The sequence below is a fragment of the Neolamprologus brichardi genome, chromosome 13, assembly GCF_056152115.1.
Source record: "Neolamprologus brichardi isolate AB-2024 chromosome 13, ASM5615211v1, whole genome shotgun sequence".
Lineage (NCBI taxonomy): Eukaryota > Metazoa > Chordata > Actinopteri > Cichliformes > Cichlidae > Neolamprologus > Neolamprologus brichardi.
The window spans coordinates 4799807-4818058 of NC_142116.1; the positions used below are offsets into that span (position 1 = coordinate 4799807).

The 18252-nt window shown below is 38.7% G+C and overlaps 2 protein-coding genes across 3 annotated transcripts; one reads left to right on the plus strand and one right to left on the minus strand.

The window, feature by feature from the left end:
- Positions 1 to 3069: 3069 nt before the first annotated feature.
- On the plus strand, positions 3070 to 7346 carry LOC102776071 (cytochrome c). 2 transcript variants are annotated; one of them, XM_006783512.3, is made up of 3 exons: positions 3070 to 3221; positions 4541 to 4715; positions 6194 to 7346. In XM_006783512.3, the coding sequence occupies exons 2-3, from the start codon at positions 4547 to 4549 to the stop codon at positions 6337 to 6339; spliced, it is 315 nt and encodes a 104-aa protein (XP_006783575.1). In that variant the 5' UTR covers positions 3070 to 3221; positions 4541 to 4546; the 3' UTR covers positions 6340 to 7346. The 2 variants fall into 2 exon arrangements, with proteins under 2 accessions (XP_006783575.1, XP_035760736.1); XM_035904843.2 differs by lacking the exon at positions 3070 to 3221 and adding an exon at positions 4193 to 4336.
- Positions 7347 to 13728: 6382 nt separating this feature from the next.
- LOC148099891 (uncharacterized) lies at positions 13729 to 18084 on the minus strand. Its single transcript, XM_087850497.1, has 3 exons — positions 17602 to 18084; positions 17299 to 17446; positions 13729 to 13853 (listed from the first exon to the last, which is right to left on the minus strand). The coding sequence occupies exons 1-3, from the start codon at positions 18082 to 18084 to the stop codon at positions 13729 to 13731; spliced, it is 756 nt and encodes a 251-aa protein (XP_087706623.1).
- Positions 18085 to 18252: the final 168 nt, after the last annotated feature.

Genomic DNA, 18252 nt, shown 5'->3' on the forward strand with positions numbered 1-18252 from the left:
ACCCTACTGGTGTTGGCCAGAGGGGCCGATGGCGCGATATGGCAGCCTCGCTTCTGTCAGTATGCCCCAGGGCATCTGTGGCTACACCCGTTGCTTGCCTCCATGCGAGAGTGAATGAATAGTGGCATTGTAAAGCGCTTTGGGTGCCTTGAAAAGCGCTATATAAATTCAATCCATTATTATTATTATTATGCAGGCCTATATGACAGAGAATGTGCACCTTCTTTTTGTTTTCATATTTTAATTTATATTTAATTGTGTTGTGGTTTGCAGTGTTTTGTGTTGTTTCATTTTAAATTTGTTTAAAAGGAAAAGGCTGAAAATTTAAATAGTTAAAAGTTGAACTGTGACTAGTTGGTTTTTGTATTATATGATTTATTTATTACATTTTATGTGGAGTGAATAAATAAAAGTATATTTACGGTGGCCCCTAGAGACAAAGCACGTACAAACTTCAAAACACGTACAAACCCTGAAGCGCGTACAAGCTCCAAAACACGTAGAAACTCAGAAGCACGTAAAAACTACAAAACATATAAAAACTCAGAAGCACGTAAAAACTCCAAAACACCTACAAAACACAACAGAAGTGCTCCAGAATGCTAGCCGCAGTGTTGAGCTTTTGTTACCTAGAGGCTACACAAGCCAGCAAGTACCAACGACCGGATTTGGTGTGTGGTAGTAACAGGTAAATGAACTTCTTTTTTTTTTAATTATTTGAATATATATGAGTACTTGTGTATAAATACACAAACAATACACATATGCTTTCAATTGTGTAATTTAAGTGATCTAGGTAGCTCTGTTTTGGAAGTTCAGTTAAAGCTAGAAATGTGTTTTGGAATTTGTACGTGTTTTGTCTCTAGGGGCCACTGTATATATTTATATATAAACATATATAAATAAAACCACTTTTTTTTTTACATTAGTAATTCCTTTTGTGCATAATTTTATATTATTGTTAATGATAAATTAATTAAAGCAACAAAACAACCTGAAGAGTCGGTTTGGAGTCGAAAGAGCCGGGTCTTTTTAGTGAGGCGAGCCAAAAGAGCCGGTTCTCTAAAAAGATCCGGAAATCCCATCACTAGTAAACACAGCAGCGTTGCTTGCAGTTGTTAGTGCTGCCTTCATGTGCTCCGCGGCAATTTTTAAGTAAATTATAACACTTTTGTTATCTACGTGTTAAAAAAAAAACTTTTGGAAAAGTAAATTCCTTCATTAACATTATTTAGATTGAGACTTAAAAAAATCACGACTTAGCGCTTGTAGTAGCCATTTGCAAGCATTTGAAAACGTTATGAATCAGAGAAGCAATGAAATTGAATCGTGCATAGAGAATGCTTATAAGGCATGAGATTAAATCTTGTTTTAGTACTTTTGTTTTAAATCTTTAAACATTTAGAAAGTGAATTGCTTTGTTCGCTGTCAAATGAGAACTTTAGAGAATTAATTGTAGAAATTCCGACAGTTTTAAATGCATCCGCGGCGCTGATGACACGTATTTGCGTTTACTGCCCTCTGCAGCACGGGAAGGAGAAATGCAGGTGTTACAAAATACCCTGGTCTTACGAAAAGATGCTGCAGAGAGGTTTTGTAACTAACACGTTAATTAACATGAGCAATGGGACTTATCACCAAACGAGAACCCCTGATGGTTTATTAATCCTATTAATCGTGTTCTATAAATACCTGACACAGGATTACACTCATCAGGGATCAGCTGTGAAATAGTTACCTGAGCTCTTTCTGTCTGCCTCTGTGTGTGTTTGTTTAAAGAAATAAGAGGGAGCTAGCCCTTCGTTACAGATGATAGAGTTAGTCACATTCGTGCTGGGGACAGGCGACCCGAAAGGTTGTGGGAGTATATCTATAATGTCAGACCATGATTTTTAAATAAAACACGTGCTGTTAAAATATGATGTGCTGCACAGGTAGATTATTATTTTTGAAAGCATCCTAGTTTGCATGTGTGTGCGCGCGCGTGCGATCGCTGGTGTCTAGGTGTATTTTTAGGTGCTTACAGGTCACGTGCTGAATGACCCTTCTGAGCACAAACGTTTAAATTTTTTAGCCGCTTTCTGTCATAATAGTATTCCAGTTTCACATGTTGTGAATGTTGATCGCTATATTTCTTTGTGTTTAATAAAACAAGTCTTTTTTACTATCCTGGGGACACATAGGGTCACCTTGAGAAAACACTCAAGGGTTACCACTTAACCTTCTTATTTTTTTTTTCCATTTTCTTTTGTCTTTCCTGTTTAATATAAATATCATTTAGGCACATAAATTTCACTTCGCGAGTGAGGGTTCATTTTGGGATAAGGATGTAGAGTGCAAAAGGCAATGTAAGAAACTACAAGTAGAAGACATAAAAAGAAGAAAATATAATTTATTTAATAATTTGTAAACATTATGCGCACATTTTCTATTCGTAATTGGTTTGTGGAGAATACATGTACCTAAGTGTGTACGATCATTGAGTGACTTATTAAATTACGTGTCAGTTTTGTTAAATTAAAAGGCTATCTTTGGTAAGTTAAACGTGGAGTACTTTCGGTTGCCAAAATCCTTCAGGAAACTTCTCCATAAAAGCAGGTTCAGTTTGCCCCATAAAGGCTCTGGAGGAAATGCGACAAGATTCTTGGGACCTGTGCTAAAACTCCCTTTCGTTTTCTTGCTCTCAGCCTCGTCGCCTTGCGTGTACACACATACATAACAAGACTTGCTGCGTTCTTGGTAAAACTTTACATATAGACACGATATTAGTGTTTTCTGTGTTTAATTTTTTTTTTTCATAAAAAGAAAACGACTTCTTTATATAAAAGTAAAGCTATGACATGGATGAGGATATTGATATTTTGCTCTTTACTATATTTCTATTTATTTTTAATTTATTTATTTTTCTTCTACTGTACCTTTCTGCTGAGTGACTATCTTCTACTCGTCAAATACATTTCATTGTGATGTTGACCTTGTGCTAACTTGCATATGACAAATAAAACTGAAAACAAAAAAACATATAGAAATGATACTATACGACACGTAATGGTTAAGCGGTCATCTCGCGGCACGTGATTGGCTGTGATGACGTCGAAAGCCGGTGCCTTTAAAGTGAAGTGACCTTCTTTGCGACCGTCACAAACCGCTTGTCGGCCGAGGCTGAGACGGTTACTTACCTACAGTAGAGTATTTTTAACCCGACATCTTCTCATAAAAAGGTAAGATTTCATACTTTATAAATGTATTTACAGGGGAGTGGAGGTTATATTATAAGTAACAGGATATGAGTCGCAACAGTAGCATGTAGCGGGAGTTAGCGCACACGTTGGTGAATAGCCCGGTTGTGTTCTCATTCCTTTGCCCGCTATGGGGGAATAATAAGGTAATTTAAACGTTATAGCCATTTTACTTGGGCTCTTTTGTGATTTGGGAAAACATTTGGGCAACACAGCAGCTTTGAAGTGCAATTTCCGTACGCCGACATTGAAGCATCCTTGACAGCCCCGGTGGGCGACCCATACCCGGCTTATCGTACTACTAGCACGATGGTCGGCCCAAGCTGAGTTCAGGCTGAGCTTGAGTCAGCGTTTCGAAGCGTCAAAATCAGGCGAAAATGCCACGTAGACCGCGAATACACGTTGATACTTGTTGTAAAGGGTGTATGCCCTTGATATTACGTGAGGGAGATGCCATTCAGCCGGCTGCCGCCATGTTGGAGGCTACGCGGAAAACGATGTGGTGCGGTTCGTCTCTTAAGAACTAGAATGAGAAAATTAGCCGTTATGTTGTGTAATTACTAAAATACTAGCCGTTTAATGATAGCTGATAACTAAAATGTTGATTTGTAGGTAGTTTTAACGAAAAGGGGGCGGTAGAAGGATTTTGGGGGACCGGGGGTCATGTTAGTGGTGTTGCACTAAAATGTTTCCCCCAGTGATGATAGACCATCATTTTTAACCTCGAAACTCAAAGTAGAAGCGACTTTATGGCAGAAACACCGGTCGGATCTCTGCCACGGGTGCTCTAGTAATTACAGCACATTTCCGCTAAGCACATTAACCTTGGCTCCCCTCGGTAAACCTTTTGCCTCATGGCGCAAGATCATTAAAAAGGTCCTCCTTTACTCGCCAAACCTGGCAACCTGTCCCCCCTGGAGTAACTCGAGCTGAGGCCCTTCGTGGCTTGCCCAACGTGTTCTAAGGGCGGTGTAGTTTCGGCTTCCTACGCTGCTTCTGCCAGCTTTCCGGGTAATCTCGGCGTCGTGCCAGCGCACAGGGCAATGCGATCACTTACCTGAATGCACTGTAAAGTTAGAGCCGACGATAAAGAAATGGTAAAAGTTATGGAGTTGTCTCCTTAAGTGACCTTCACAAAATGGCGCTGGGGTCAAATTAGAGCTTTAAGTTTCCTAACTGGGCTATGGATAGAAGACAGTCTGGTGTATTTAAAGAGCCCCTCATAATTCTGTATACTTTTACTTTTTAAACTGCATTTTCATCTCATTCTGTTCTTTTTCCTGTTGGCTTTGTTTCTCCAGTCAACTATGGGAGACGTTGAAAAGGGAAAGAAGGTTTTTGTCCAGAAGTGTGCTCAATGCCACACAGTAGAGCAGGGTGGCAAGCATAAGGTGGGCCCCAACCTCTGGGGTCTGTTCGGACGGAAGACCGGACAGGCAGAAGGCTTCACTTACACAGACGCCAACAAGAGCAAAGGTCAGTTCACTGGGTCTCTGAGTAGATTATAAATACCTTTATATGCTGGATATAGATCACCAAAGAAGGGAGATTGGCATTGTCTGAAATCGAAGTTATTTTAAAGGATTTCAAATTGATTTTCGGGGACTTTCTCTGTAAACTGCCTCGCTTGACTAAGTGTGTAGACAAAGGACTTGCATCTAAACCTCTATGTTCACAAATGTTTTTTTGTTTTTTTTATTCAGAAGTCTTTAAAGGGCTATTTTGTGTTTATATGTTGTCTCAGTAGCTTACAAGCTAAAGATTTTTTCTGTCTTTTTTTAAAACCATTTTATTATTTTTAATAAGGCAAAGGATTCCCATTTAAGCATCTATATTAAAAGTAGTCAAGCTTTTTTCTTTTTCTTTAGGGCTTTAAAAGTCTCATATCCTCCTCTGTTTTCACATTTTGAGGCTTGCAGGTTTTCAGCTCAAATCACACACAGTTTGTACCTGCAGGTGTATCTCTGGTCTTTCTCACTCTTGAAGTGAAGTTAATAAAATGATCTCCTGTGGCCCTTTTTGGAAGAGTGCCACATCTTTCTTGCCACTGCCTTGGATGCTCTGATAGAAAAAAAAAAAAAAACCCAAAACAACATAACAACCTGCTGAGGTCGTTATGTTATGCAGTGCACTTTGACTATAATGGTGTTGGATTACTTGACAAAGCCATTTTAGGTTTCATAAAAGGTCTCATGACACTTTCACTGTGCACACAGGCCTAAAGATCCCTGCGATTTTTAGCATCCTCGCCATTTGTTTTCTCTATAAATCCTGCTGAAGCTGGGGGCCAACACGCTCAAAGTCCTTTGTGTAAAACTGCCCCTCTGTGGTGCTTTTCCTTCCTTCTGTAACTTTCCCCTCCCAACTCCAAACTCAAGAAGGGGCAGGTGTGTGATATCAGTCAAGATAATGGTAGATGCGATAAAGACGTGTTCTCGTAGCTTAGCAACAGTAAGCGCTTGAGAGAAGTACTCTTAAAGGTTATGGGTGTTTTCAAGGACAAAAGGACGGATCTTTAAAATTTCCGCTATTGTCTCAGTGTGACTGTTTTGACATCGCAGGCTGCTGACACTAAGCAGTATGTCATCTGGCAAGCCATCAGATACTTAAATATTTGGAGTACACAAACAGTTTGTACAATAAACTATTCAATTGCTACAAGACTGTTTAGAGTTGTAACAAATCTCTAGTGTGATTCATTCAGAAGAAGCAGGCAAATGAGTGGGAAGTGTTAGGTGACATTTATTTTCACCTCAGTTAATTCGTTTTGAGTCTAAACTAGACTTATATAAATGGCAGCTTTAATTCCTTAATTCCTTTTTTTTCTTAAAGATTGTATACAAGCTAAATGCTTTTTATTAAAGTGGCCTCTTTAAAGCCACACATTAAACTGGTCACTGATACTTGGCGTCACCTGCTTGCTACTTGACTCATTGATGACCATTTTCCCTCAGGTATCATTTGGGGCGAGGACACTTTGATGGAGTACCTGGAGAACCCCAAGAAGTACATTCCTGGAACCAAAATGATCTTTGCTGGCATCAAAAAGAAGGGAGAGCGCCAAGACCTCATTGCATACCTCAAGTCAGCAACGTCATGAGAAGATCACCGAGATCACAATATTTAATGTAATTTTAATGTTTTTTTTCTGCCATTACACATTAAATATGATTTTATGTTTGGCCATTTGAACAGACGGTTAATGTATATTCTCAGACTGGTGTTTGCTGTAAGTTTCACTTCCTGTTAAGGTCAGATGAGTTTTGAGCAGCTGTTCAAGTGACCAAACATAAAACCAGAGTCCTGTTTTCGTTGAGTCTGTACGAGTACATACTAATCACATTATTTAAAAAAAATCTCTTGGGAGGATGGGTCGTCTCTCATTCTTTTCCATGACAACGTGTCTGGTATTTTCGACTAACAGAGCTATCACCATATACTTTATTTTCAAAACGATGAATAATAAAATTCATCTAATATCAGCTACATGAAAGTGAAACGGCAATGAAGCCTGTGTGGAGTTTTGGTGGGAACTGGTGCTGATTTTGAATCTGCCCTCAGCATTCATATTCAAGTTGTGAGAGTCTGACCTTTGCACAGATATGATTAAAGACTTCTGCCTGCTGTGAATGCTCTTAGTTTGTTGTGGACTGAATTTGGGAAATACCGTTTTTGTTAACACTCCTGAAACCGCCCCTCTGAGCTCCTGTTTTTACCCCCTGCCTGTCATCAGGCTCCTTTGAAGTTTTTAAAGTTTTCTTGCTAAAGGTGATGTATTTATCTGCCTCCTTACAGCCAATAATTGTGGGGTTGTATAAATATTACATTGATGCCTTGAAACCCACCACCATGCGGAGGTACAGGGAAATCAGCTGGCATGCGAGCATCACGAGCTAATATTGTGGAGTGACTTTATAATGTAGGGAAACTATTGTGGGCACCATCTGGACTGAAGAAAGATGTTATTTACCTGGTTTCACAGGCAGGACAGAGTTGGTTTAATTTCTTTTACTGTAATCGGTGTTTGACTGTAATGTGGTAGCTGAATGTTGTTACAAGCAAGATGGTTAAAGATCAATTAAAAGAAAACGTACAGACATGTAAAAACGACTCATTCATTTCATGGTGTTTGTCCCTGCAGCCGGGTGATGTTCTGCTCTTTTAAAAATCCCTCCAGAGTAAAGGCAATAAACATCACTGGTCTTATCAAACCAGTAATTTTTATTAAAGATAAGACCAGACTAATTTTACAGTCGCCTCTCAGCCAATTTGTTAAATAAATATGAAGCCAAGCATGACCCTAAATGTGGATTTGACATTTTCGTTTTCAGTTCATCTTAAAGCGAATTAAAGACGCCGTGGTGAGCAAATATGTGTAAATTTTGTATTATCAGTGTAGTAAGGTACATCTGCTACTGTAATAACACTATTTGGAGTCTTGTTTCCTATATATATATATATATATATATATATAAAAGAGCAGATTAGACATTGAATATATCCACTCAAAGTAACATTTTGTGGTGCACTTTCTGTCTCTTTAAAGAGAGTTGAACTCTCAGTCATACCCAGAGGGCCGCTCTTGCCAGTAAGGTGTCAGTTTACTGCTCATGAAATCATTCTAGAAAGACAGTCAGCTGATGGCAGCCCAGGCCTTGCTTTACCTCTGGATCAAAGATCAAGTAAGAGCAGAGACGTGACTGGATTTGTCTTCAAACAATGTCTCTGTATGCTGCCTGGAGACAGAAGGCTGAGTAAATTTAGTGTTTGAACTCTTAGGCTGTAAACTCATTACATTATTTAAGGATCTAGTTTATGGAAAATCTAATTAGAAGAGCCCTTTTCTTTGCCCGCATTACACCTCTCCATAAACTATGTTGGTTTTGAAAGAGAAGCTGGGACACCCAGAACAAGTTGATGAGGATTTGGAGACACCTGCTGGCCCATGAAGGTAATACACAACAAAATGCCTTTTATGATACTTCATTGTTGAAAGATAGAGGGGCATAATGTTCTGAACCTCAGATGGAAATAAGGTAAGGCAGAAAATAGCAAGCCTCTGAGAGGCTGATAGGTTCAATTTAATGTCACAATAAACCTACACATACAAATACATCTTTAAAAAACAAATAAATGAAAAGCACAAAAGTGATAAAAAATACACTAATTCATCATCAATTCAGGACAGTCATGCTGATAAAAGACAGTATCATTGTAAGGAAGCAGTGATGTGTGAGGGGCAGAGTAGGCAAAGGACTAACAGGGACATGTGTACTGTTCAAAACATGGTTTTTATTTTATCTACAAATATGAAAACAATCATATCAAAAACACAGCAAAGAAAATAAGTTGTTCTAAGAAATAAGTATAAAGGAGTTAGCAAAAAAACCACAACGCATAACAGACTGTAAAAGAAACAGCCATAATAATAAAATAGAATTCTTCATCAATATACTTTGAGGTTGTATTATATTTTACAGTGTCCACCAGGGGAGGGTCCAACACTCAATTAAATTCTGTTTCCATGGCACCAACATAACGCCACAACAGCCACCTCAAGTTTCTTTGTGTTGTAATGCAAAGATCCTGCAATATTAGATAATGAGACAATCCTTTATGAGCAGCACTCCCCATGGTTGGAAGGAAAAACAATTCTTTACTAGGAAAAAACCTCTGGCAGAACCAGGCTCAGGGAGGGAGCAGCCATCTTCACAACTAGTTGGGGGCTGAGGGGGAAGAAAATACAATAAACGAGACACAGAGAGACAAGGACACAATGCAAACTGTGAGGCAGAGTGAATAACATGCAGTGGCCAGAAGGGCCGATGGCACAATATGGCAGCCTCGCTTCTGTCAGTCTGCCCCAGGGCAGCTGTGGCTACAACTGTAGCTGCCTCCGCCAGTGTATGAATGTGTGTGTGAATGGGTGGATGACTGAGTGTGTAAAGCGCTTTGGGGTCCCTAGGGGACTAGTAAAAGCGCTATACAAATACAGGCCATTTACCCTTTACCATTTACTAGCACATAAAGACATGGGGAGTAGAGAAGAAGTGCATAGTACGTGATGGAAAGTCCTCCAGCAGCCTATCTAATCGGTGGTCAGAGTCACTTAATTCAGCTGTAACTATAAATTTTATCAAAAGGAAACCTAAGGAATCTGGTTCCACAGAAGGACTGAAGATTCTTGCTTTTGGAAACTCTAGGAAGCACAAAGTAAGCCCACAGTCTGAGAGCAATGTGCTCCATTGGAATAATGTAGTACAGTGAGATGGTTAAGATAGATGAAATAAAGTAATGGGGTCTAAAACGGAGGTCAGTAGAAGAGAAGCAGTCTTAAGTAGGGATGGGTACCGGTATCCGGTGCCATGATGACATAAACGGTAGTAACCAGACCGGAAAGCAGCGCACATTTCGGTGCTTTTTTTCCTGAGCTGTGATACTTTCTTCTTCCTTACATTTGTATTGGCGGTTGGCAAACAACTGAAAGGTGCATTACCGCCACCAACTGGTATGGAATGATACGCTTTAGATTCTAGCCAATCATTTTACGTTTCAGAGGATAGTAGGCGGGTCCAGGTACGTACGTTCTTTTAGAGCAGAGCTACAGATTAAAAATGCCCAAGGCGAAGCGGTCAAAAGTCTGGCTGTACTTCACAGCAAAATATGCAAACTCCGCAGCCTGCAACAAGTGCTTTAAGCTGATACTGTCAAAGGAGGTAACACCTCAAATCTGATGAAACACCTGGCGATGCATAGCGTTCTTTTTTAAAGCCGAGAAATGCGCCGTATTTGATAGCTTGCTGCGAGACCTCACACCGAGCACATCTACTGCTTGTGGGTTGCCTGTTATCGGACCCGGAGTTTGCAACATCCCCCAAAAACCCGAAGAGTACAGTCCTGGCCCCTAGCCCCTAGCCCTGCTAGTGTAGCAGAAATGATGACGGATGATGATGGCAGCAGCAGCCGTTCTTCTCTGCGTGAGTAGCTTAATGTTGTTCGTGTGTAATTTAGGTTGAGTAGGCTAACCACGTTATTACATTAATGCATGTAAGGTGAACTAGCAAACACCATCGTAGCTACATGCGGCTGTCTTCTTGTTTGATGGCAGATACTCCCTTCACCCTGGCCAAAAAGGCTAAAATGACCAAAGAAAAAGTGGAAAACAGTTAAATATGAGAGGTTTTTGGACAAAGTTTGTGTTTTTTCCATTGATTAAGCTGTGCCCATATTCTATAAACAGTCTATGGGCAAAATGCACTGATGTAGTACTAAACTGTCGCACTGTCAGCTAACCTGAATAGAAAGGTGTCTCAATTACTCTAAAAGTTGCACAGAAATATTTGCAGACACACAACAACACATATCTTGTAAAATAATGTTTCTCAACATTAAATATGAAGTGAAACTACAAAGAGAAGAAGAGGGGCGTGTCTCAATATGGTTTAGAAGAAAATCCAGCTAATCATTTCAAAGTGGAGAGCATCTAAAGAGCAGTGGAGTATATCTGGAATGGCTCAAAGGCCAAAAGGTTGGTGTATTTTCATTGACCACTTTAAAAACCGTTGTTGAATTTCTTGCTAATAAAATTATAACAACTAGAGAAAAAAAAATACTTAAGACTAGGAATGGGTATCGTTTAGGTTTTATCCGATACCGGTGCCAAACCGGTACTTTTGAAACGGTGCCGGTGCTTAAATGGTGCTCAAACCGGTGCTTAAAGAATGGAAAACACAAAATTTGTCCAAAAACCTCTCATGTTCAGCTGTTTTTTTGTAAAAAGATAACAATGTTAGCCTTTTCTGCAGCTATGGGGCATATATGGTATCATTCTTGGCTGGAAGCAGTGCTTAAAAGTGAAGCCAGTTTGCAGTGCTGGCTATTAGACCAATCCTGGCGTTCACCAGTGCTGCCCCTGAGCCTTTTCAAAGTCCCGTGTCACATCACAAAACTTGCATATCTATGCTGCTAGACAATACCCCATCAGCCTTTCCAGGCTGAGGGATAAAAATGACGGTTCACTATTCTTCTTATGACCAGCAGGGGGGGACTCATGATTGCAAAATGAAGTCCTCTTGTGGTGAAGTCTATACAACCATGGTCTCCTTTGCTCTATGACCTCCGTAAACATTTTTCTCATGAGTTGATCTGCTCTGTTGCCAGTTCATATCTCATTTGCACACACTCATCCCCCCTCCCTTCCGATGCTGCACCCTTTACCCAGCAGATTAGCAGATTACACTATAGACACAACCATAAACGATCAAGAAAGACGAATAGAACTCATAATATTAATTAAACTAAAAAATAACACATGATCCCTGGGTCACAGAGCCAGGGCCATGACAAAAAGTCCAAAGTTATGGGAATCATTAAAATTAATAACTAGGGTAAATCCAGGTTGTTCTAAGTTGACACGCCCCTGTACGGAGATCTCTTCATTGGCTACCTTGTCAGGTTCGAGCAGATTTTAAGCTTCTGCTGCTCACCTACAAAGCTTTAAATGGATTGGCACCTTCATACCTCGCCGACCTTTTACACCTTTATGTTCCACTTTTATGCCTTATAGTTTTTAAATTCTTGACTTCCCTCTTTTGCTCTATTTATTGACAGCAGTTATACACAGTTTGGGTAACCACATGACAGTTTTAAGGCACGCATGTGTAAGCTTGTCTGTGTGTGTATATGTGTGTGTGTTCCTGACACCATATATGGCATGGTTACTTATCAAACTTTTCAGTTGCCCTGTACATGTCATGGTCCTGGGTCATTTTGACCCAGCGTTCTTAGTTAACTGTGTGGCCCACCGTGTGTTTCCTCGTGAGTCAGTTCCCTTAGAATCTTCCAGTTTAGTTTTATTTTATTTTGTATCACCTTTCCCTTCTGTCAGCAATAAAGCTGTAGTTTGAGTTCAGTCCTGTTTCCCGTGAGTTTGCGTTTGGGTCCAATTCTTACCTGCACACAGCCTGATCAAGACAGTATGGGATGCGACCTTTCAATGACATCTCAAGTCACTCCATTTAGGCATGACCATTTAACACCTCAACATGTACAAAAGCAAAAGTAAGCAGTCCTGCTAAACTTATAAGAACAGAAATGGTAAATGGCCTGTATTTGTATAGCGCTTTACTAGTCCCTAAGGACCCCAAAGCGCTTTACACATTCAGTCATCCACCCACTCACACACACATTCACGCACTGGTGATGGCAGCTACATTGTAGCCACATCCGCCCTGGGGCAGGAAGTTGTAGTTTCCTGTGTGCAATAGAAAACTGACAACGAGGCTGCTTCCTGCGTCTCATGTCTGCACTTCTAAACCTGAAAATAAAGCTTCTCATCCTCTAGTTCTTTCTGCACACTGACAACCATATTAGGACACACATTAGGACTTTTAACTGTTTCTCTCAAGGTGGAATACCAGCGTTTTGACATCTCTTTACTTGTATCTGCAAAAGAAGAAAAAAGATCAAATTTATCTTTTAACAAATGATTAAACAAATGATTCAATGTCTTTGCTCTGACTGTACTGCTCAGAATTTACAAATGAACTGAGGTGAAAAGGCCTACAACTACTAAAAAAACTGCAGTACCTCAATCTTTTTATTTTGAGAAAGTTAGTGTGAAAGAAGAAAGTTGATTTTAATAATAATAACCAACAGTGGAAATCTAAGTTGCATTTTTATTAGAACCATTTCTCTGCTTCTGTTTAGCATTTAATCAGACCTGCAACTAATGTTGTTCATTAACCAACATGGACTAAAAGTATTAATACAGACTTACATCTTATAATAAAGATATGAACTATAACTTGTTCTTTTTTAATCATTTTGTTAACTTTGATTTAGTCTATATTTGGAATGTTGACATAACTTAATATACATGTTCCTATGCTGTGCTACTGATGTACAAACCACAACAGCAATATATATTTAAAGACGAAACTAGATCACACCAACCTGTCAGTGCTTTTATGCAGGGCTCTTTTTAGATGCTCTGCACTCTGAACTTATTTTTATAACTGACTGGTTTAGTTTCATTTTCTTCTTAAGACTTCAATAACATCCCTTTTCTCCTGCCCCTTGTTGCTGTTAAATTTGATAATCAGTCTAGTTTTATTTTACAATTATGTAAGAGCCTCTAAGAACATTTTTGTGCAATCCTTAGAAAAATGAAGATAGTTTTGCTTCTTTTAGCATGACTGGTTTTACAAGTGGTCCGGTGATAGTCTGAGAAAACATATCTTTGAAGGGTTGCACAGACCTCAGTGTGTCAGCCAACAGTACCTTGACTTCTGGTAAATCTTCAGACCCATTATGAGTCCTGGTCCATAATTTTGTTATACATGTAAAATGCAATAAAGAGATATTCTATTCTATTCTACTCTATTCTACTCTATTCTATTCCATATCCCTGAGTTCTTCCTGGTACAGGTCTCTTGTAGCCAGAGTGTGTAGGTAGTTTCCGGATGGTGAAAGCATTGATCTCAGGCCCTCACTTTCCCCACACCTGAATCCATTTGACAGCTTCTGGGACATTTTGTTTTATGCATTTGATGCTGCCAAATCCATCCAGATTGTCCAAGGGATCCCTTGATCCAGGATAGGATCCCCCAGGATCTAGTGTCACATAGACAGCCACATTAATGAGCCACATTATGACATAAATAGGATCAGCATGTGATTCAATTTAATTTCTTATTTTTGTTGTGGTTTTGGTTTTCACTGGTTTCCTGTTATGTCATTTTGATCTATCAAGGTCGAAGTGCCATTTACAGTTAGGTTAATATATATTTGGACACAAGTTGTTGTTGTTGTTTTTACCTGTTAACCAAAACATATTCCAATTATAGTTATATAACAGATGTGGACATAATGTGTAGACTCTCAGCTGTCATTTGAAGGTATCCACATTGAAATTGGATGAATGGTTTAGGGGTTTCAGCTTCTTAACATGTGACACCCTTTTTTCAAAGGGCCTATGTCTTTTTAAAGGGACGTTATATCATTATCAGTTAAGCAAATAAAAAGCCTGGAGTTCATTTGAGGTGTGGTGCTTGCATTTGGAAGATTTTGCTGTGAATAGAGAACATGCAGTCAAAGCACCATGTGGATGAAACCATCCTTAATCTGAGAAATAGCTACAATAGTAGCTATTTAGGCGTTTCATAATACAGATGGACAATGAACAAAAACAAACAAACAAAAAAAAGCTAAAGCACCCTAGTGTCATGGTTCTAGGTCATTGTGACCCATTTTGAGTCTCTTGTGTTTTGATATTTTATATTATGGTTTATGTTCTGAGTCCTTTGTTGTGCTGTTTTGATTATTGTAGTTTTCATTGTTACAGGTTCGATTATGGCTTTACAGTTTTAGTTCTTAGGTTTTGTTATGTGGCTTCCCTCTGTTCCATGTTGTGTCTACTCTGTGCCTTTCTGTCCCACTGTTCAGGTCTCTATGTTCTGAAACTTAACAGTTTTTAAGTTTACGTGTCTAGAGTTCAGTCGGGGTGTTTCCTGTTTTACTTTAAAGGTCCGTGTCTCATGTCAGTGTTTCTAGTTTTGCTTCCCTTGTTTCGTCCTGCCTAATTATTCCCAGCTGTGCTCTCCTTCTGTGTCTCATTCTCCTCATTATCTGTCAACGTATTTAATCCCGGTGTTTCTCTTTGTTAGTGTTGTGCTCTCCCTCATACTTGTGTAATAAAGGTGTCATTGCCAGTGTCCCGAATTCAAAAATGTTGAGCAATGGAACAAACCAACAGAGGCCCAGAAGAGTGCAATCAAACAATGAGTTTATTAAAACACACGCAGGAGAAGAAGTACACAGCATCACATTAGCATACGTCTCCTGCTAAGAATACACTTGTAAATGCTTTTATAACATCAGGGTTTACGCCCCTTTTCGCGTCAATTACACATCAAATACATCGATTATAGTAAATGGTTCATCTTAAATCTCTAAAAACAGACACAGAAGTTCCTTTTTCCATACATGGCAGTAAGTTGCAAGCCTAGATGGTCCCTGAGGGCTTGTCCTTTTTCTTGACTCGTCTTCTGTCATCTGTTACTGAGCAAACTGAAATGCAGCTAGAAGCTAAATGAATTTCAGGCCTTCGGCCTGGCAGGTTTCTGGATTATATGTGTTTTGTAAGTGTGTATGCAATCCTTCTGTGCTCCAAGTCACCTACACAATCGATTGTGAAGACATAGCGCTTCACAAAGCTTGAAACCTTCTTTAATAGACTGAGCATCCATTCTCAATGAGCACAAACATGCAATGTGTGTATAAAATAATTATGGTTGCACCTGTAATAAAAGGTTAATATGGTACCAGTGACTTTAATAAACATCTTTAATGCAATATCAATGCTGTAGATTATATTATTAATGCAATGTTAATGATGCAGGTTATATTGTAGCAGTAAAATGATTTCTGTATCTCCACACCAGGAAAGCATTTTCAACTAAGTATTAGAAATGAACATTTTATTTTTAGTTATTTAATTTGTCCAATTACTTTTGAGCCTCTGAAATGAAGAGAATGTGTCAAGAAATCCTTTAGTTCCTTTTATCAAATCTTTTTTTTCAACCCACTGAATTAAAGCTGAAAGTCTGCACTTCAACAGCATCTAAGCTACCTAAATCTAAAGATTTATCAAAAGTTTGTTAACTTGTAGGATGAAAAGACAGTTTTAACTTGTGAACACACATATAGACTTTGCATTTCTTTAATCAAATAGAAAAAATGAGAAAAGGGGAAGCAAGGCTGTGTGGATGCAATATCCTGCAGAAAAAAGTAAGTAAAAGTTTATTAAAGTCCCAAACACAACCCTCCTAAGCAGATGAAAATTACAATTTCCTAGTTGATATACGTCTGACCATTTCCACCTCCACCTCTCAAAACGTGGACTTTTATCTCTTGGCCTCCAATATTCTCTTGGCTACTGAATGAAGGATGACACACCTAAGGAAACAAAAATATATCACTTTGGGCCCACCACTTTAATATTCCAAAATCAATATTTTGCTTTGATAAATAGATTTATTTTTATTTTTTGCAAGCTTGATGAGATATGTGCACGCCATTTGTTACATATCTTTTTTGAACATTATTTTGATTTGTACTGTACACCGACTACAAATATTTGTAACTTTTAAATGGCGTAAAACATCTTACTGAATTGTGCTAAATATATGCAAAACAATACACACTCGTCCACAAATCCTCTGTGTGGGTTATAATGCATTATTATTATTATTATTATTATTATTATCAAAACTATTAAAAAATAAATAAAGTTCCCAAGCGGCTTCCTGCCAGTTAGAAACATTGTTTGACATAAAAGAACTCACCTATGCTTCTTCACTTATCAGTGGGGTTGGTGTCAGGACTGCTGTAGCGGGATAGTTTCATCTGTTTGGCAGCAGGTTGGCAGATGCAGGAAAAAGTATTTTAGTATACATATGTACAAAGGGTCTGTCTGCACTGATTACATGTTGGCTAAAATAACACAAAACATTATTTTGTGTTAGAAATTAAGCAAACTAACACTAGGAAAGTCTTTCATGGAGACTTCCTTTGAGTGTAATTTCCACCTGTCTCACTTTTTTGAAACACAGACTTCACTTTCAATATAGCTATTCTATTGTCTCCTTCTCCTGCAGAGGTACAGGTCGAGCGCTCAGGGTCAGGTGAGGGACACTGTGAAGCAAACATTATTTTTTGGTGATCAGTTATTAATTTTCATAATAATAATGACTAATGGACTCTTACTCATGGGCCCTTAGAATCATCATCATCTTTCTCTCCTGCCCTCCTGCCAGCACATGTGCGCAAACCAAAGCATAAAACACAATAATTTCTCATTATTACTTAAAAAAATAATATACAATCAGGATACAGTCAACAATGTCACTTAATTAATGTCAATTAATATCATATCATAACATTCCAGTAATACTTTTTGTGTGTGAAATTCATGACATTTAAAGACAAAAAGGTTGTAAATTGTTTTAGTAATCATTGTTATCATTTCTACTGAATACAGGTTAAAGTGAACAGGTACCTGGAGGAGCATGGAGACTGGGTTGACTTTGTGCAGGAGGATTGGATTGCTCTTGTTCAGGAGATTTTTTCATGGTGCATTTTATGATCAGGTAGACCAAGAAGACCAAGCCCAAGACCAAGACCAAGGCCAAGATAAGTCCACCCCACTAAAACAAGGAACAGAGATAAAGAATGAAAAAATAAACTCATTTAGAATCAAACATGTCATAAATGGTGGATTACCACATTTTGTAGGGAACACATTATTTCATTTTACATATCAATTTTCCTTACCACTTTAAAAAACACAAATTTTATTTACCTGAGAGTGAAAGTACCAGTCCTGAGATTCCTTCAGTCTATCCCAATATAAGGTACCATTTTCTGGTTCACACCACTTCAGTGGGGCAGCTTTGTCAGCAGTTACATACCTGCCTGACCAATCAGTCATTGCACACGCAATGTAGCGGCCATCAACGACCAACAGGATCATCCACACAAATGCAGGGACAAAGCAGTGAAAGATTCTCTTTGCATTGTCTTTGTCACAAGAACACTTGGGTTCTTGAACTGAAGCCATCAGCGCAAAGGCCAAAATCCCTGGAACGATGAAGAATGCAGCCACAAACCAACCATTCCAGCATTTCCCTTTACAGGGGCACTCAAACTCTGTCTCCACCAACCTTTCCAGGACCGTCAAAATAAGGCCAAACACAGCATTTGATGCAAGTGGGCCATTTTGAAATTCTGTTTTCACTCTTTTCATCCATTCTTGTTTTCCTTCTTTACTCGCTTCTGCAAGCATAGACAAAACCAAAGATTAATAGTCAGAGAGATAATAGTTTGATCATTCTAAAGATGCTTTTTTGTGATATATTAGTACTAGTCATTTGACTGTAACGCTCATTAGATATGAATCAAAAGTTAATTTCAATATTAACTTGATGATGAAAAAAACCCAAAAAAACAAAAC